The sequence below is a fragment of the Poecilia mexicana genome, unplaced genomic scaffold (assembly GCF_051168715.1).
Source record: "Poecilia mexicana isolate PSO_F unplaced genomic scaffold, ASM5116871v1 scaffold_9, whole genome shotgun sequence".
Taxonomy (NCBI): domain Eukaryota; kingdom Metazoa; phylum Chordata; class Actinopteri; order Cyprinodontiformes; family Poeciliidae; genus Poecilia; species Poecilia mexicana.
The window spans coordinates 33,212,100-33,232,879 of record NW_028263378.1 but is presented as its reverse complement, the minus strand read 5'-3'; the positions used below and the strand labels follow the sequence as shown (position 1 = coordinate 33,232,879).

General features: G+C 38.8%; 1 protein-coding gene, 1 long non-coding RNA gene and 1 pseudogene across 2 annotated transcripts; 2 read left to right on the top strand and 1 right to left on the bottom strand.

Moving 5' to 3' along the window:
• Positions 1 to 5,334: 5,334 nt before the first annotated feature.
• LOC148157786 (uncharacterized) lies at positions 5,335 to 6,612 on the top strand (annotated as a pseudogene).
• A 2,155-nt stretch (positions 6,613 to 8,767) lies between these two features.
• Positions 8,768 to 9,893, top strand: LOC106911916 (perforin-1-like). The gene is made up of 2 exons (XM_014978739.2): positions 8,768 to 8,830; positions 9,261 to 9,893. Exon 2 carries the CDS (start codon positions 9,274 to 9,276, stop codon positions 9,658 to 9,660), a length of 387 nt encoding a protein of 128 aa, XP_014834225.1. The 5' UTR covers positions 8,768 to 8,830; positions 9,261 to 9,273; the 3' UTR covers positions 9,661 to 9,893.
• A 5,082-nt stretch (positions 9,894 to 14,975) lies between these two features.
• On the bottom strand, positions 14,976 to 17,605 carry LOC106911918 (uncharacterized). The gene is made up of 2 exons (XR_015764203.1): positions 16,417 to 17,605; positions 14,976 to 16,313 (listed from the first exon to the last, which is right to left on the bottom strand). It is a non-coding gene; the product is annotated as an uncharacterized LOC106911918 (long non-coding RNA).
• Positions 17,606 to 20,780: the final 3,175 nt, after the last annotated feature.

Below are 20,780 nucleotides of genomic sequence, written 5' to 3'. Positions count from 1 at the left end.
TATTTTTTTATTAAAGTTATGTACTGCAGGTTGAATAAAATGCAGCTACATAGCATTTTTAGAAATCTGAATTGCTTTATGTGTAGTCGCACATTACTTTTGACTGTTGCTGTTGGGTGAGACATTTCAGTAATCTAAAACTAAGAAAAAATGTAAGCAACCACTTGCATACTCTATGTGGACTGTTGGATGTTAAATTCATGAGCAGTAAATATTGTGCTAATTATCAGTAATGAACCAAAGAAAGCAAGGCAGATGCAAGCCTTTAAAATTGTGATGCTTTTTATGGGTCAAATAGACTCAAAAAAAATTGTAACAGCAGCTGTGCGGGGGGCCCAAACAAATTTTTTGTCAGGGGGCCCAAGATTTCTGGCAGCACCCCTGGTTGTGAAGGTATGGTATGAGATTATCTGTGAAGAAATTGAGCTCTTCTGCCTTCTCCCAGGGACCTGCTTTTACTTGCAGAAATACACAGTTCTGTCAGAAACAAGCAACCAGAGTCAGGAGGAGAGTCTTGGCGCTATCAATCACCTTCATGTAAGCATTGCTCATAACCTCCTCCTTGTTCTCTGCTACACTACAACTGGTTCACCACAACACAATGTGTCATGAATACTCCAGGCTAGTTAACATAGCCACTGATGACAACAGATGAACACTTTTTCTGGAGCAGTTAGTTGCGTCTCTGCCATTAGCATGCAAGACAGTGCACACATGAGAGTTACTGACAGCACCAAGATCTTCCTCCTGTGTCTAATTGGTTGTTTCTGACTGGAAGCAGCAATATCCTGTCACAACCATCCTTTCACAGATTATCTGTCTTATATTAGACTGTGTCGACATAGTGATAGTTTTAACAAATATGTACAAAACATTTTTGTGTCATGATTGGGGGATGGTGGTGGTGAGGTAGGACGCAGGCAGACCCAGGTAAAGTGATGATGATTTAATGAATTGTCATTAAATCCAAGGGACAGAACAATGGGAGGCTGCTTACCAGCAGCGGGCACGGGGAACTCCGGAGGCGGAGACTGAGGTGCGCGCTGCCACGGCCCGGGGACAGGCGGAGATTGAAGGCGGCGATGATGGCTTGGCCCAGGGGCCGGGACCTCCGGCGGCTCTGGGTGGGTTAGGGTGGCTACAATTACATGGAAAGATTAATTTCACAAGATGTTCAAGGTAATTCAAATATTGTTTTATTACAGACATTTTAAAACGGTCTAATTTTAATCAAGACATTCTAAACTTTACTTAAATTATAAGTTTTCAGGTCAAAATAAGAACACAATGAACATAAAAATTTTAGTGTGACTACAAAACAAGAATATTTCTTTTAAGAACCTAAATAAAAGCACTTTTAAAATTCAAAAACAAAGACCCAAAATAAAAGAACGTTTTAAGTTGAACATCTTGAGTTAGAGTATTTGGTGATGAATCAAAAAAGCAACATTACATTTTATATGTACTCTAGTTAACTTACCAGTTATGGCCTGCACCTTCTTTGGATCCAGTTGTTTCTTTTGTGTTCCCCCTGGAAGAAATTTCCCAGTCAAGGTGGACTGAGCAAGGACCTCTTTTGTGAATACCAGTACCTGCACAAAAATGGTCACCTGTTTATGCGCATGAAAGCCCTCTTGGAAACAGAGACTGGACTTCCAGCCAAGAAGTGCTGTAGGAACTAGAGAGAGGGAAAGGACAAAGGAAATTTAATACTTAGTTTGAGGATTATCTCCCAGTGGGAACCCAAAAAATATATAAAATATGACAACAATTGTCTACAACAATTTTTATCCACTGGGAAAAAGTAATGTACAATATATGGGCCAAGGGATTTGCATACAAATTCAAATTCTCTTAATTGTCTGTTACAATCACTTGTATGGACACTTGTGTATGAAATTAAGAACTTATGCATGTAGGAGTTTTGTGAACCACAGCCACTACAAAGTGTTAGGTCAAATAAACTGACGAATCAGGGTCTGCAGATCCAAAAGTATATAGCACAAATAGGTCACCAAATGTCTGAGAGTCAAGGCAAGTGGGCCAAAACCTTTAGGATTATCATGTATGTATGTACTTACTGAGAGCAAAAGAGAGAGTGATCCCGATCTATATCTACATATAATATGACCTATATCCAGGGATGAAAGTAAGGGGGTACGGTAGGGTACTAAATACCCCTAAAAGATTTAGCGGGGGTACGCAGTTCCTGCAAGAGAGGGGAGCGGCTGTCTGCTGTAAAGAATCAATGGGTTCACTGTGCAGCCGTGAGAGATTAGTTTTTCAAGAACAATCTAAAACACGTCTTAATCAGTAAATAAATAACTTTTTTCCCTTTTCATATTGTTTCGGAGCTGTTCGTGCTTTGCTAGAGCAGGGGTCCAATAATACGTCGATCGTGGAAGGTTTTGAGTCGATCTCGGCATCAGGTGACAAACTGAACGCAGCCAGGACGCTGAGACCAGGACGTCCTCCTTTGATTGGCTTAAAACGTTCGTAACTTTCTTAAAGAACAAAAACAACAACAAACAAACAAACAAACAAAACATGTTCAAATTAATGACCCAATAATAATAATAATCTCAGTGATTATTGTTTCAACAAGGTGTTGCGCAATTCTGTGCGTTTCGGTTCCATTACCAAAATAACGAGCAGAGCAGGAGTTTAAAATTAACTAATCAACCACCGCTGTTTCATGAGAGGCTTATTAATGATCGCAAAATAAATATCAAGCCTGAAAACCTGATATCATAACGGTCTGAATGTTATGTTTTTAACATAATATCTGGTCGGCTTGAGGAGCGCAGGAGGTTGCCATAGCAACGGGTGTGCTTAAACGACAGAGAGAGACGGAGAATAAAATCGTGCGAGTGGTTTAGAGTTGATCACCTGTTCAGGTTGTTTTACCTTTGTTTACCTTTGCTGTGGCTCATTACAGCCTAGTTTCTGAACATTCAATAAACGACAAACTTGGACTAATTACCTCGTTCTTTGTGAGTATACGTCATTTACAACAAACAACAAACACGGTAAATATGTTTCATTTAGTATTTAACAAACAAATGGCTTCTACCATGATAATTATGTGAAATTAAATTAAATGTCTAATATAAAAAAATTGTTTGGTGCTGTTTGGCTCAGGGTCTGAGAGGCTTTTCCTTTATCAAACTTTTTTTTTTTGCCTCTTATTTAGTGGAAATATATATGTTGATGAGATTTTCTCCAAAAATAATAACCTATCATGTTAGGACAGCGAAAATTTTAATACCTATGTAAAATTTATGTTTTATAAGTTATATGCTGCAGCTTCAAACAGGTTCGGTGAGAGTCACTACCAGGTGGAGCAGAAGCGAAGCTCCGTCTGTGAAATATTACTACCTGTAGCGTAGCAGCGGTTCAACAGCGAGAACAGAAACAGTGTCTTACACCGCAGCTCGAAGACTTAAATAATTTTGCGGGTTATTTGTTTAGCTTTCTGACCGTCTTGCTGACATAATTCTGATTCACAAATCCCTTCTTTTCGATTCAGTATAACAATTGTACGGGATATAGGCTATTAGAAATACTGTTTTCTTGTTAGCACTGTCTGTTCAGCACAATTTCAATGTTTAAACAGAAAAAGGACAAAGCTTCCTACAAGAGATTTCTTTTTTGCAGGAATCTGCATTTCCTAGAACATCTGCACACAGAAGAAAAAAATCAGGTAAATGCATGAAAAATGTAAAAATGTTTATGAAATGTTTGACAGCAAGGGGAGGATTATTGCATTTTTTTAAATGTTACAGGCTGTAAGGCTTCAGGCTATGTGGTATAGCCATCCTCTTATAGATACACTTATCTCTGTATCAGGATGGGTTGGCATGATGGTTATTTGATGACCTAGGATTTTTATAGTTTTTATATAAATTGTTATTTTTTTAGATCCACTTGACGATTTCATATTTTTCTCAGATCTGGCTCCCGGACCATAAAGCAGGTAACGTGGAGCAAGATGTTGATGAAGATGAGACGGTTACATGCGTACAAGATGGAACATCAGCAAATTAATCCATTTTTGATGATAGAAAATATGAAGATGAGGAAGACAATGAAAATTTGCAAGATCTTAGAGCAGTGTTTCTCAACCCTGGTCCTCACCGCCCCCCCTGCTCTGCATGTTTTAGATGTGCCTCTATTCCAGAACAGCTGATTCAAATGATTGCATAACCATCAAGTGCTGCAGAAGCCTGTTAATCACCCAGAGATACAATTCAGGTGTGGCAGAAGGGAAACACCTAAAACATGCAGGGCAGGGGGGCGGTAGGACCAGAGTTGAGAAACACTGTCTTAGAGAGAGACATAATTTAAGTGGACAACATGAAGAAAACATGCAAGATGGTGGTAGTGGAGAAGAAGACACAGGGCAAGATGATAGAAGAATACAAGACGAAGGACTTTTAAATGATGAAAGTGCAGAGGACACAGATCAAGATTTTGGAAGTGGATATGAACAGCGATTAGGAGACGGGAAAAGCACAGAAGGAAATGAAGATGTAAACCAAATAAGTGTAAAACCATTTAGTTTGATATTGATGCACTATGATATGGTATTAGAAATTTGTACATGATATGTATTCATAGAAAGACATTGTGAATATTTTGTAATATTTTTAAATTTTCTTTAACTGTCAAATTAATATACGTTGTAATCTAATGTATATATGCCATGATGATGACTCAGTTTACCCTGGTGCTATACTCACTAAAGGACAGAGTCTGCTGTTTGTTACTCATGTCATATGTACTGAGGCACAATTTGACTGGAGTAGCTCTTGAGGATCTTCTTGCAATGTTCAATGAACATTTCCTTGGCATGGTGCCAACAACCACATATCTTTTTAACAAAGCCTATATTGACAGTTTGGCCAGTATGTTCCCCATTTTTATTGTATCGACTGTGAAACCTACATGGGACCAAGTGAAGTAGCTCATAAAAACTGTAACTATTGTGAAGCTGAATTTCATATCAGAAAAAAATTAAGGTTGGGAGAATACTTTCTTGTACTTAGTCTAGAAAAACAAATGGTGGACTCTCTTCAGAAACCTTACATGCATTTAAATAAAACTGAATCAATTCCAGGAATCATTTCAGATATTCAAAATACATAAAAACTCAAGAAGAGTGGACAAGTAGGGCCTGAAGACATGTCAATCATTTGGAACTGCGATGGAATTCCAGAATTCCAGTTTTCAATAGTAAAAACATTCAGCTGTGCCAATTCAGTGTCAAATCATAGAGCTATTCCCAAAAGATTGTCAAAACCTTTGTGTACCATGTTTATGGTTTGGTAAAAGCAAACCAAATATGGTCACGTTGTTAAATGCTTTTGTTTCACAGCTCAGAAAACTGGAAGAAGTTGGAATTAAACGGTTGGACTCTGAAAACATCGAGCATACAAGCAAAGTTCACTTACTACTTTGTTCCTCAGATTCTGTTGCCTGCCCACTCTTGAGGAACACCAAACAGTTCAATGGCAAGTACGGATGTGACTTCTGTCTCCACAAAGGTGGTGGTGCATACATCTGGGAAAACCCAGAACCACCTTTAAGGTCTGAGAGAGATCATTTTCAGCATGCTGTGCTGGCAACACCTGCTAATCCAGTAATGGGAGTGAAAGGCCCATCCCCTTTGATGGAACTAGAGAGCTTCAACATGATCAGTGGATTTGTTCCTGAGTACCAGCACAATGTCTGCCTGGGTGTGACTAAACAGATGACATCTCTGTGGCTTGACACCAAGCATCATGATGAAGATTGGTACCTGGGTTCAAAGGTCAGTGACGTAGACCAGGGATTAATGGCAATTTGTCCACCTGTGAAGGTCACAAGTACACCAAGGTCAGTCAAGGACAGAAAATTCTGGAAGGCATCTGAGCATAGGTCATTTTTTGTTGTTTTATGATTTGCCTGTTTTAAGTGAAATTCTGAAAAAGTACTGGAATCATCTATTTTTATTAGTTTTTGCAATGCACTCTCTGCTACAGGATGCCATCAAAGGGAGCCATGTGGATGTTGCAGAAAAGGTTCTACGAAAGTTTGTAATTAACCTTGAGAAACGATATGGCGCTGTTAATGTTTCTTTTAATATTAATTTGTTAATGCACTTGGCAGCAAGTGTGCGCAACTGGGGCCCTCTGTGGGCAACATCCACATTTCCATTTGAATCATTTAATGGAACATTGCTTAAGTTCTTCAATGGGACAACACATGTGCCAACTCAAATAGTGAAAAGATTTCTTAGGTGGAGAAGTGTCATGCGGTGGTATGGTTGGTGGTGAGGAGAGACGCTGAGACCCAGGTTATGGTGATGAAGAAGATGAATATATTTAATGATGATGCTCACAGTCCAAAAACAGGCAGCACGGCAGAAAGACAAGCACACAGCCAAATACCGGTAGCAACTGATACACAGGACTGAAACGAGAGCTAACGCTATCCAGGACTAAACAGTTCTACTGGAGCGAACCAAAACGTGACACTGACTGACTACAATACATACGACGAGGATCCGACACAGACAAAGACAACAGGTGGGGTTAAATACACAGGGAAAGTAATCAGGGAACGGGATACAGCTGGGCGCAATCAACAGGGAAGACAGATTCACAGGGGAAACTGGACTAACAGAAAAACTACACAGATCCTAACAAGAAGTCTCTCAATAAAGGCAGATATTACTATGGAAACTGCTGATGATAGTGTAAGGAAATTATTTGACAAACTACAAAGTAGCTGTAGCTTCAGACATAAATCAAAGCAGTTTTAAAATAATGTAAGAGGTTTTGGATGCCCTCAAAAAGGTAGGACATTTGTGTTACATAGGATGGCTATTGAACAATACATAGGAGTGAAAGTTCATTCAGGTTTCTTTTTTATGACCATTTCATATGTAGCAGTGTTGTTTATCATTCACATAACAACACTACCCTTAAAAGAGAAATAATTCAGTAGTCCAGCTAATTGATGGAACAATATGTTAAATTATGACCCTTATTGCTTATATACCTGACAATGTGAACTCTTCAGCATCTCCTACAAATGACTTCTGTGTTATGGTTAAAGAGCTAGCTAAGGACAAAGGAAAGGTTTGTAGAGATGTCGAGCTTAACATATCATCCACATTTATAAATGAGGTGTCTCACACCAACAATGTCTTTGCTGTGAATCCTGACTCATTCCAACGTAAATGTGTGGTGGTTAACTTGAGAGACAAAATGTATGTCGTTTCAGCTCCTGTTTTATGACAAATTTAGGTTTTTAAACATTTTGAAAGACACTCACACTTTGATGAAAGTATCTTAAAATATGTAGCTTATGTTTGTTTGCACCGTTTCTTATTTATATTAATAAGAAACGGTGCAAAAAAGAAGTGTTTTTGTAACACTTCTTATGAAGTGTCACAAAAAGTTTATTATCTGTTCTGTACTTGTGAAAGAGCCACACAATTTGATGTTATGTGCTTTATGCATTCTTTTATTTCAATATAAAAAATATAATTACATTAATTTTGGAATTGATTATTCTTTTAATGTATAACATTTATTTTGCATATAATGTAACATGTTACCATCTCATTGGATAATGTTTTAGAGAGGCCACCTGATTAATAACGTTGTTGTTGCACAACTTGGTTTCAATATTTCACATTTTTTTCTGCATGTCTGCATGTACTTTTATTTCCACATTGTGTTAGATTTAGAAATGAAAAAAGGAAATGTGAATTAAAGCTGCAATTGGTGTGCTTCAATTTAATAAATGTTTTACATGGGCTAGGTTTTTGTGCATTAATCAATATTGACATTGAGAAAAAATTGTTTTAATATTTCACTAAACTACAAGCTTACTAAAAAGATACACTGATATTTAAATTAAAACATATTGAAATGTCAATATTTCTAACTGTTTAATTGTAAAGTGTGTTAAGTGAATTTTAAAAAATTCTATTGAGCATATATTTTATATTTTACACAACATGTATTTTAAATATACACTTGAGCAAGTGTACATTTACACTTGGGCAAATACATATTTTGTTAATTTAGAGTATACTTTTATTTAATATATCAAAAGTGTATTTTGGTACAATTATATTTAAGTGTGCTTAAAGTTGTAATTTTGAAATTGGTAAAAGTATACTTTCATTATACTTCGAATATATGTATAGGAATATACACACTTAATACTTACATTTGTTAAAGTACACTAGGTTTAAAGTATACCTTTTTCACCTGGGCTCTTTTGTTTGAGGACAGAAGGGTGATGAGTTTTGACTATGGAATGTACATTGTTCATTACATTGAACATTTCATATGTACAATGTAATTACATATATAGTTGCATATGTAATTTCCTTACTGCATCCCATCACCTGTTTTTTTTCAACAGTTATGTCCTTTCATTGTATATTCACCAAAAATTGGTTAGACGCTGCTGACAGTAAGAAGCTGTGTGGCACACCATGTCAACCAGAGGGCGTAGCAGGATTTTATTCACTTCACAACAAAAAGCATTGTGGCTTTACTTGTAAGGTTGCACTTTACTTGTACCTGTTAACACCTGTTGCAAATCTATATCCCACAAAATGTCCTTTAGAGTTGTAGAAAGCTAATCCATCTGCTAAATCACCTGAAAATCCCACCAGTCTCAGTTATTTTCGTCATGTTACATAATTCTGGGAAAATAGCCGCCTGTGTAATGGGAGGGGTTTTTATCAACCACATCGAAGCTCCACTGGTCTTTAAATATAAGAGCTTCATATGTAGAAATGAGAAACAAGGTGTTCCACCTGAAGGTAAGACATCCCTATTAATGTAGTTTTTGTTTGCTCTCAAAATAATTTTATTTTGGATTCTGGACTAAATCAAATGAACAGAGAATGTGTACACAAGTCCGTAGGAGTGAGATCATGATGATGAAAATAAGCCTTGAATATCACTTGTTTAATTTAGTTTACAAGTCATGTAGATACAAAAGCAATGGCAGCGTAAAAAGAGCATGCTTATATACTCTGAAAAGTACAAGTATTATATTTAGCTGATCTTTGTAATTCAAAGTTTAAACCAAAACAATAGACATCTGATGACGGATTTTTTTTTTCAATCTTATCCTCAAAACTTTGGGTCATAATTACTCTTCCTGGCATGTACCTTTCATTAATCTCGTGTATACTTTTAATTTAAATTGAACCTGGGCTTCAGTCAGAATTTGCTTCTCTTCCTCAGCGACTTTTGAGTCATGGTCTCCAACTTTCCTGTTGCGCTGCTGGTCCTGTGTGCTCTCAGCTTGGCTCAGGCCCAGCTAAGGCTTTTCAATCTTCGGGCCAGCGAGCTTCCCTCTAACCTGCTTGGAACAGCTGACGGTTATGTCAAGGTGTTCTGTGGAGCAACCAGCCTGGGTAAGACTGCTGTTCGTAAAGACACAGCCAACCCCTGGTGGGAAGAGGAGTTCAACTACTTCCATGCTCTGGAAAATGATGAGATGACGCTTGAAGTGTATGACAATGACCTACTCTTTGATGACCTGGTGGGGGTCTGCCAGCGTCAGCTCCAGCCTGGAACCCATCAACATGACTGCTTTCTTAAAAAAGGCGGCACACTTCACTATTCCTACACCCTTGGTTAACACAGCCAGTAGTCTTGTGTAGATATACATGACATTCTGGTACAATATGCTCAACATCCATCATTCCCACTCATGGTATGTATGATGTGATATGGCTCAGTGATTCCATGCCTCATCATGTAATACCAGATTCTTTAGCAAGAAAATACATTCTGGTCCTGTTGTCCAAAAGAATTAATCCTTGTTTCACCTTTTTACCACCAGTGAAAAATAAAAATACTACTGCAACAAAACTCTGCTTGATTATTCAAATTGATGCTGTGCAAAGCTGTTGTAAAAATAGAATTAATAAAAAGTACATTTTGTTAACATGTTTATGTAAAAACACCTAAAAGGGTTGATTGGCCATTCTAACTTACCCTTGCTTTCTATGTGTTAATATGTGTGTGAATAGCTGGAAAAGTTGTCTTTTCCAGTGTAAATCCTGCCACTGACCCACTGCTGGAAGACAGCAGCAGGAACCCCGAAACCTAGAAATAGTGTCGGCATGGAAAATGTATAGATTAATACTTTCTCAGACAGCAGATCTCCTTTTTTTGTTTTAATATACTTTATTTTTATTTGTTTTTAAACATACAAGTTACATTCAATCAAACACGAGGGCTAGGGCAGGAAACAGACAGTCACACTGATGACCATTACAAGTTTATAGACATTTCACTGTATGGAGTCACAAAAAATAAACAGCGGAAAACTCCTAGGTGTCTGGGTGACATGGATCACAAAAATTAATTGTTACACACCTTTGGCTATAAAATGATACCATTTTTCCCAAAGCCTCTCTCCATTCTCCTTCTGTGTATTGTGGATCAGGTTTATAATATTCACAAGAAGCTTCAGAGAAGGGGGTCTAGGTTGGAGCCAACATTTAGTAATCGCCTTCTTGCTTGCAATCATAAATATTTTCAACAGGTCCTTATTACAGAGTCCTTCAGGGAGCATTCTGACCCTGGTGAAAAATTAGTGTACTAAGCAGGGGTGAAAGTAGTTTTAAATTCTTGGGAGTACTATGACAAAAAAAAAAAAAAAAAAAAAAAAAAAAAAAAATATATATATATATATATATATATATATATATATATATATATATATAGCTTCTTTGTGTGCTTTGGAGTTTCTGTGCTGATAAAATTTTTTTGCAAAGCGATAAAAGCTGGGCAGCTCTTGAATTGCTTCAGCCCACTGGCTGCAATGTTGTCACCATGAGATGCCTTGAGACCTAAATTCTGAACATCATGGCACGGAGTGAATCCCAGTTTTCCATGTCTGGCATATAACCATTCATTTTAGCTTTTAAACTGGTTCTATTGATCCTGTGTCCAGACAGAGGGATAATCAAGTAGCCCAGCATCATGACCTGTTTCTTCTGAAGATCCTGCAGCTTCCACTTCTCTTCCTAACATGGCGCCTCCTCACCCTGAGTCTCATACTGATAGGAGGAACCACAGAGCTCTGTTAGGTTAAAGCTCATCTTCTGAAGTTGGGATATTTTTCCTTCAACAGGTTCCAGAGGAAACCTGATGTTGGACTGGATTTTATTTCACTGTCATTTGTGAATGTTAGAGTCTCATTTTCAACAGTGGAGCTATAAAGGTTGAAAAAGGTTATTATTTTGGAGAAAGTCTCATCAACATCAATATTTCCACTAAATAAAAGGAAGAAAAAAAAGTTTGATAAAGGAAAAGCCTCTCAGATTCTGAGCCAGACAGCTCCAAGCTATTTTCTTATATTAGACAATTAATTTAATTTGACATAATTATTGGGTAGAAGCCATTTGTTTGTTAAATACTAAATGAAACATATTTACCGTTTTTGTTGTTTGTTGTAAATGACGTATACTCACAAAGAACGAGGTAATTAGTCCAAGTTTGTCGTTTATTGAATGTTCAGAAACTAGGCTGTAATGAGCCACAGCAAAGGTAAACAAAGGTAAAACAACCTGAACAGGTGATCAACTCTAAACCACTCGCACGTTTTTATTCTCCGTCTCTCTCTGTCGTTTAAGCACACCCGTTGCCATGGCAACCTCCTGCGCTCCTCAAGTCGACCAGAGATTATGTTAAAAACATAACATTCAGTCCGTTATGATATCAGGTTTTCAGGCTTGATATTTATTTTGCAATCATTAATAAGCCTCTCATGAAACAGCGGTGGTTGATTAGTTAATTTTAAACTCCTGCTCTGCTCGTTATTTTGGTAATGGAACCGAAACGCACAGAATTGTGCAACACCTTGTTGAAACAATAATCACTGAGATTATTATTATTGTTGGGCCATTAATTAGAACACGTTTTTTTTTGTTGTTGTTGTTTTTGTTCTTTAAGAAAGTTACGAACGTTTTAAGCCAATCAAAGGAGGACGTCCTGGTCTCAGCGTCCTGGCTGCGTTCAGTTTGTCACCTGATGCCGAGATCGACTCAAAACCTTCCACGATCGACGTATTATTGGACCCCTGCTCTAGCAAAGCACGAACAGCTCCGAAACAATATGAAAAGGGAAAAAAGTTATTTATTTACTGATTAAGACGTGTTTTAGATTGTTCTTGAAAAACTAATCAGTCACGGCTAATTTATGGGTGAACTCACTACTACGGAGCCCTCCAGGGGACATGGGGAAATTTTTTTCTTTGCGTTCCCTCGCAAAACTTTTGCGTTCCCTCCCAATAATCTACTGATCAGTTCATGCGGCATAATTGATACTGTAAGCCTTTTTTACGGTGGCCGCCTTACTTTCTGCTTTAATTCAAGCTTATAAGGTTTTTCCACTTTATTATCACAGGGTAATCAGTCATCTGATTGTGTCTCTATTGTGTTCGTGTCTGAATGGTTAAAGGGCTGTTTTCAGTGCCGTTCCATCTGAGCCTTAACAGACATAAACGTGCAGTAAATAAATCGATTATTTACTTAGTGTACTGTTTTTAATGTACTAAAAACGTCCTTGATTAGTATATTTTGAGTGTACTATTTCAGTAATTGAATTAGATTTAACATATACTTAGAATGTATTTTAAGTATATTGGGAATACATATTTAATATATTAGTAATATTTAATATATTAGTAATGTGATTACAGTAATGTGAGGACAAAGTTGTGGAAGCTGAAAAAGGAAGAATGTTGTGTGAATTTAAAGAAGGAGTTGAGACAAGCTCTGGGTGACCAGAACATGCTTCCAGATGACTGACCAACTACTGTTCATGTTTTCAGGGAGACAGGTAGGAGAGTACTAGGTACTCTCCTACAGCTTTTTATTTCTCTTTTTCACTGTTTACATTTTAATTATGTTTTTTAAATCTCTTTCTCACTGTTTATTACATGCCGTTTTTTATTTTAATTATGTAAAGCACTTTGAAATACCTTGCTGCTGAAATGTGCTGTACAAATAAAATTTGATTGATTGATTGATTGATTGATTGATTGATTGATTGATAGGTATGTCTTCTGAAAGGAAAGTTGACATGGAGACTTGGTGGTGGAATAAGGAAGTGCAAATATGGGTACAGAGAAAGAGAGCAGCCAAAAAGAAGTGGGACAATGTGAGGACTGAAGAGAGTCACCAAGAGTACAGGGAGATGCAGCGCAAAGTGAAGGTAGAGGTTGCTAAGGCCAAACAAGATGCATACACTGACTCGTATAACAGGCTGGAAAGTAAGGAGGGAGAGAAGGACTTATACAGGTTGGCGAGGCAGAGAGATAGAGATGGGAAGGATGTACAACAGGTTAGGGTGATTAAGGACCAAGATGGAACTCTACTAACAGATGCAAAAAGTGTGATAAGAAGATAAAAGGAGTACTTTGAAAAGTTGATGAATGAAGGACATGAGAGAGAACAAAGGGAGAAGAAGCTGCTCCTGTGGATCAGGAAGTAGCAAAGATTAGCAAGGATGAAGTCAGGAAGGCATTGAAAAGGATGAAGAGTGGAAAGGCAGTTGGTCCAGATGACATACCTGTGGAGGTATGGAAGTGCCTAGGAGAGCCAGCAGTAGAGGTTTTGACAAGGCTATTCGATGAGATCCTAGAGAGTGAGAGGATGCCTGAGGAATGGAGGAGAAGTGAGCTGGTACCAATTTTCAAGAACAAGGGAGATGACCAAAATTGTGGCAACTACAGAGGTACAAAGTTGATGAGTCATTCAATGAAGTTGTGGGAAAGAGTTGTTGAAGTCAGACTGAGGTCAGAAGTGGACATCTGTGAGCAGCAGTATGGTTTCATGCCAAGAAAATGCACTACAGATGCAATCTTTGCATTGCAGATGTTGATAGAAAAGTACATAGAATGTCAGAAGGAGCTGCATTGTGTTTTTGTAGACCTAGAGAATATGACATGATTCCAAGAGAGGAGCTGTGGTACTGCATGAGGAAGTCTGGAGTAACAGAGAAATATGTTAGAGTGGTGACTGTAAGACTGTGGTGAGGTGCGCTGTAGGAGTACCAGAGGAGTTCAAGGTAGAAGTGGGACTTCACCAAAGATCAGCTCTGAGCCCTTTCCTATTTGCTGTGGTGATGGACAGGTTGACAGATGAGGTTAGACAGGAATCTCCATGGACTATGATGTTTGCAGATGACATTGTAATCTGTGGTGAGAGCAGAGAACAGGTGGAGGAAAATCTCGAGAGATGGAGGCTTGCCCTTTAAAGGAGAGGAATGAAGGTTAGCCGTAGCAAGACAGAATACATGTGTGTGAATGAGAGAGACCCAAGTGGAGACATGAGGTTACAGGGAACAGAAATAAAGAAAGTGAAAGATTTTAAGTACTTAGGGTCAACAGTCCAGAACAATGGTGAATGTAGAAAAGAAGTGAAGAAAAGTGTCAGGTGTGATGTTTGATAAAAGAGTATCAGTAAGAATGAAGGGAAAAATGTACAAGACAGTAGGTGAGACCAGCAATGCTGATTGGTTTAGAGACGGTGCCAATGACGAAGAGACAGGAGGCAGAGCTGGAGGTAGCAGAGATGAAGATGTTTAGGTTCTCTTTGGGAGTGACAGGGATGGATAAGATCAGAAATGAATACATCAGAGGAACAGCTCATGTCATATGTGTAGGAGATAAAGTCCGGGAAGCCAGATTGAGATGGTTTGGACATGTACAAAGGAGAGACACTGAATAAATCGGTAGAAGGATGCTGAGGATGGACCTGCCAGGAAAGAGACCTAGAGGAAGACCAAAGAGGAGATTTATGGATGGAGTGACAGAGGACATGAAGGTAGTTGGTGCGAGAGAAGAAGATGCGGAAGACAGAGTTACATGGAGATGGATGACTCGCTGTGGCTATCATGATGTGTGGTGGAGACAGTGAAGAGACGCAGGCAGGACCCAGGTTGAGAAGTAAATGGTGAATTTAATGAGGGCAAAGGCAGCTCGAACAGTCCAGAACATAAGCAGCTCGGCAGAGTGGGAACAATAACTCAGCACCGATAGCAACTGATAAGACTGACATGAGAACTAACACCGTCACAGGACTATGCAGTTCTACTGAGACGACAAAGACACGACTGATACTGACGCTGACAAGGACAAAGACAAGGATCCGACAAAGGACAGAGATAACAGGTGGAGTTTAAATACACAGGGAAGGTAATGAGGGAATGAGACACACCGGGGAAGCAATCAACAGGGAAGACACAGAGACTCACAGGGGAACAGGACTAAATGAACACAAAAAACCTCAAAATAAATAAACAGAAAAAACACAGATCATCACAGTGGCGACCCCTAAAGGGAAATAGCCGAAAGGAAAAGAAGAAGTAATGTTATTACATAATGCTGCAATTACACTTTTGGTTTATTATAATTGCTAATGAAGTACACTTTTTAGTTACTTTATGTCTTTTATTATTCTGTTTTGCCACTTTCTACATGAATGCTTCATACACACTACAGTACTGCCAACACATCAGGCTACAGAACACAGAAGGATCAATTACAACACACTTTACAGGTGAAACTAATTGCGTTGTGCTTTCAATATATTACCATTTTGGTAACACTTTATTTGATGGTGTGTGCATAAGACTGACATGACACTGTCATAAACATAAAACCTTTCATCCAACTTTTAAAGCAAATTCTCATTAAAAGTGTCATTCTTTACTGAATGACACTTCATGACACTATTGGTATGTTCCTAACAGAAGTTCTGTCATGTTTATGACAGTATCATATCAGTCTTATACACACCCCGTCAAATAAAGTCTTACCCACATTTTTTCAAGAGCCAATATACTATAACAGAATTGTACAAATTGTCAATACATTTAAAGTTTACAGACAACATGCTTATGAAAATTAGCACAATAAAACAATAGGTACACTTTAGAGGAAATGTGAAAAATGTTTCACCGAGTATTGCTTTAATACAATGTCACAGTATTCCAATATTACTGCAGACAAGCTGACATTTCTCCTTCTGAAGAACAGTGAGGATCAGCAGAATATTCTCATTCACTACACTTTACAGAAACCTACAAAAAAGAACAATAGAGCAATTAAACAGAGAAAGCATTTGTATTTTAAAAAGTACAGAAAAATGGCAACAAAAAAATTAGACTTACAATTTTAAGAAATTGTGGACTCGTTATGCATGTGACATGATCAGAACTGATGATGACTGGGACCAGATGCTTGGGGTGGAAAAAAATTCTGGGTGTCTTCTTTGCCTGTATAAGTTAGAAAAAAATAGTCAGCAATATCATAGAATCAGCTTATGTTGGCATTAACTATGAAGCTGTTTTAAGTGTGGACTTAAGGGAGACAAACTACCTTAAAATCTTTCCATCCATGATCTGAACACACTGATCCTTGCAGGGTGGTGAGGGCGGCTGGTGGTGCCCATCTCCAGCAGTTGTCATAAATAGGGGTTTGGTGTGGTTTTTCGGTGGTGATGATTGACGCAGAGACCCGGATTATGGTGATGATGATGAATTTAATGAAGATAATAACCTCAACAGTCCAGATGACAGGCAGCACGGCAGAGCGGAAACACAGAGGCTCAGCACTGGTAGCAACTGAATACAAAGACTGACATGACGAGCTAATGCCGATACAGGACTTCACAGTTCAACTGTGCCGGCAGACGGACAGACATTAGACAAGGACCCGACAAGAGACAGAGACAACAGGTGGACATAAATACACACGGGGTAATCAAGGGAACGAGACACACCTGGGAACAATCAACGGGGAAGACGCAGAAACAGACTCACAGGACAGAAACTGAACACAGAAAACCCTAAAAATAAATACAGAAAACACGATCATGACAGCAGTCATCAGATGAGAGGCGGGGTTCACCCTGGAAAGGTCACCAGTCCATTACTGGGCCCTGAAAGCCAACAACAAATAAAATGTAGGAAAGAGACATGGTAGATTAACAAGGGGGAAATTTTGTCCAGTTATTTTTAAATCAAATCATGTTTATTAAGCACTGGTAACACACCATAAAAATGTACCTAGCTGGTCAGTAAAAAAAAAAAAAAAAAAGCCTTCCACCATGAAGACGATGTGGAGGTTCATCCTCAGAACAGGTTGTTGTTCTGGTGAAGTCAGAGCCTCTTGTGAGACAGGAAAGTCTTTAGGTTTTCTAATTCCTGATCCCTGGCTTCCTCTTCTATCTTCATATGCTTAGACTGCAAACAGATGTTGAAGATAAAAACATTGATGAACAAGTTATAACAACAACCTCACAATATCAAAGTTTCTTTGTCATACAGTGCTTAATTAAAACCAGGTTAAGTTTATTAAGAGAAGTATATTAAGTTGCAACAAACACAACCTCCATGCAGTTATAACATAAATGATTGTTATAATTGTTATAATCATAAAAGTCACAATAAAATTTATAAAGTAATTATTTCTGAAACCAACATAAGTTTGTTTATGTATTCACTGCACTGTTTATAATTAAACAAATATATTTAATAAGCAAACTTACCACTAGCTTGTAATGTAATGGAACTATTTATGTGTAAGGTTACGTTGGAATAGAACCAGGAAGTGACGTATGCAGCAGAGACGTTAGAGCCGCGAGCACACTGTTCAGCAACCTGAGAATGTGTTAGTGTTATGTTCAACATTAAAGACGTTCAAACGCAATACCGGTGACATCCTTGACTCGACATAACACTACATAGCTAGCAACACGTTAGCAGCCCTTCGTCCCTTCAGGCTACTTTGTGACCCACATTTAATTTCCATCTGGTTCTTGTCCAGTTGTGTTGTCATCTAACTTGGACTAGGACGTCACCAGCTTGAAATTACCAAAATTCCTAACTATTATCTAGGCTCTCTTTACTTTTAAGGCGATATTATGAAAGTAAAAATGGCAAATTTGAACAGTGTCTGTTACTGGCTTTCAAGGCTTTCCTTCCTTTTTAGGTGTTTTTTGAAAAACAAAAAATGAAAGTGTGCAATACCGCCACCATGTGGTCTGGAGTATGAACTGGAGCTACTGCCGTTGACTTATAGATCTTACATTATACATTTGAAAATGGATTGGTTACTTTGTTAAACAACATTATATCAGGATTATCGATTTTTTATTCTTTGCAAATTTAACAAAAATAGTAAAAGATTATTAAGGCACATAGAAAGGTATCTCACAAGTTAAATGTATGAATACGTTGGTAATTTTTTTTCCTTAATTCATTCAATGCTAGTGAAAAAAGGCAAACAGTAGTTTGTAGCTAAGTAGTTTGTAGCTAAGCTAACTATATTAAATGTTTGATAATCTCACAGTCTACTCAACTCTCATGGAGAAAAACTGGGTTGTAAATTAACACTCTTACCTTTTTCTTTCTCTCTCTCTCTCTCTCTCTCTATTTTTTGAAAACCTGATTTTATAACTTTTCTTAGCAGCATAGTGTATCTATACAATACAATGCAGAAGTCCACCGGTCACATCAGCAGTGAAAAAAATTCATCCTGCAGAAGAAAATAAGTTCACAATATGCAGCATGACCCACCCCAACAACACACACAATATTTCCTATACCTATATCCAATCTGTTTTTTTTTTTTGTTTGTTTGTTTTGGCAGCTGAAGGAGGAACAGCTTATCCTGCTCTCTCCCATCCTTACTGATAACTCTGCCTGTGAATTATTTTTAAAGTCACAGTTTTTATGGTTATATTTACATTATCGACATAATAACTGGATTACTTCAGACCTAAGGACTGGGAGATTTTCTCACTTTTATTTTTACCTTACTTTTCTTCACCTCCAAGTTGAGCTAGGGCAAAATGCCCCCGTCCAACCCCAAGGACATTAATAGCATTCTACAACGACTTCAGTTTTTAGAAACGAAGATTCAACGGCTGGAGGTGAACTTTGAGATCAACGCTACCTGTGGAAATGAAACAACTCTTCCTCAAACCAGCGGAGAGGTCGTGCACCCCGCACCAAGCAGCTCACCCTGGATCGCTCAGGGCGCCAAGCCGAAACAAAAGTCTCACACTGCAGATCCCATGAGACGACGAACGGGGAGAACCCCTCACCTGGACGAAACAGCGTGGCCGGCTCTGAGCCGAAACCCACCTTCAACTTCAACACCTGCTCTGCCAAAGAATAGCAAACAAGCAGTTGGAACCAAAACGGCTCCACCGACCCCGCTCCCAAGGACAAAGCGACCAGCCCAAGCCTCAAAACATTCAGACTCCGAGGGAATCCCACTGAAAAACAGATTTTCTGCACTCCAGCCAGAGCCTCTGAGTGAAAACCCACCTTCAAACATCAATAATGAGGCTAAACCAACACATCCACCCCACAAAGCTCCGAAAGACAAAATGACCACCAGGAAAACGAAAGGTATGCCAAGAGTGCTTATTGTTGGAGATGAGACAGTAAATGGAATCAGTCATATTTGCAACCCCAAGAAAACCAGAGTGGTTTCTTTTCTTGGTGACACTGTATCTGATTTGACTCGCAAAATGCTTTCTCTAAATACTGATCAGCCAAACATGGAGACTTTAGTTGTGCATGTTGGAGCCAACGATCTGGCAAAGCAAAAATCGGAGATTCTGAAAAAGGACTTTAATATTCTTCTGGACACTATGGGAAAATTAAAAATGAAGTTATTTCTCAGCGGTCCAATTCCATCGCCTCAATGGGGAGACAAAAAACATTCCAGGCTGGGCATGATAAACAAATGGCTGATTAAAGCCTGCTCTGCCAGCTCAGTGACCTTCATCGATAACCTCTGGATCTACTGGCAGCGCTTTCACCTCTTTGGAAGAGGCAAGACGCAATCTTAACAAACATGGGACAAGGCTGCTCACTGCAAACATTTTTCATTTTATCAACAAGAACAACAATGTGACCTTTGCTTCAGAAGAACAGGCTCAAGGATGTCTGACTAGAATGGAAGCCTCCGCTTATCAGGACCCGAATGTCCCAAAACAAAGTGATAAAACGACTGGGGACAAAATGACTGGTTCCCCTCCTCCTTCCCCCCCCCTCATCTTTCCCCCCTCCCTTCTCCTTCCCTCATCCCTCTCTGCTCCTACACTCACTCACAAGATCAGAGTTTCCCAGGAAGTCAATCACTAAAGAGAGCTGGGCTGCACCTGAGCCGCCTGAAGATACTGGTGGAGGATTTGGGTCAGAAAGGAAGGCGGACAGACTCCTCCTCCTCCCAGCAGGATAGTATGGATCAACAGGCTTGCCTCGGCACGACTCCCCATTGCTCTAACATAGCAGACCTCACTTCATCTAAGCCACCTGCCTCTGACCTCCCTGAGGATCCAGCACTCTGCGTTTCTGAGATCTGAGACCGGGGTCCAGATATTATTTTTACAACCGTCTTCCACCAGAATGTGTCTGGCCCCTGGCACTGCTAAACAGGACATTACCTGTCCGGATCACTACAAGGAAAGTTACAAAAAACAGAAATACAAAAAACAGCAGTCTTAATTCAAACCTCAGACTGATCCCGTGCCTAAAGGAACCTCAGACTGAAGAACGTTCAGCCCCCAAGTCATTTAAACTGGCTCTTTTAAACACCAGATCTCTCTGTGCTAAAGCACATCACCGAGCATAATATTGATGTTTTATTTCTGACAGAAATATGGCTGAATGACAAATGGAGTTAACTTGTTAACTTAGGTTCGGGAGCAGGACCACGCCTCAAAC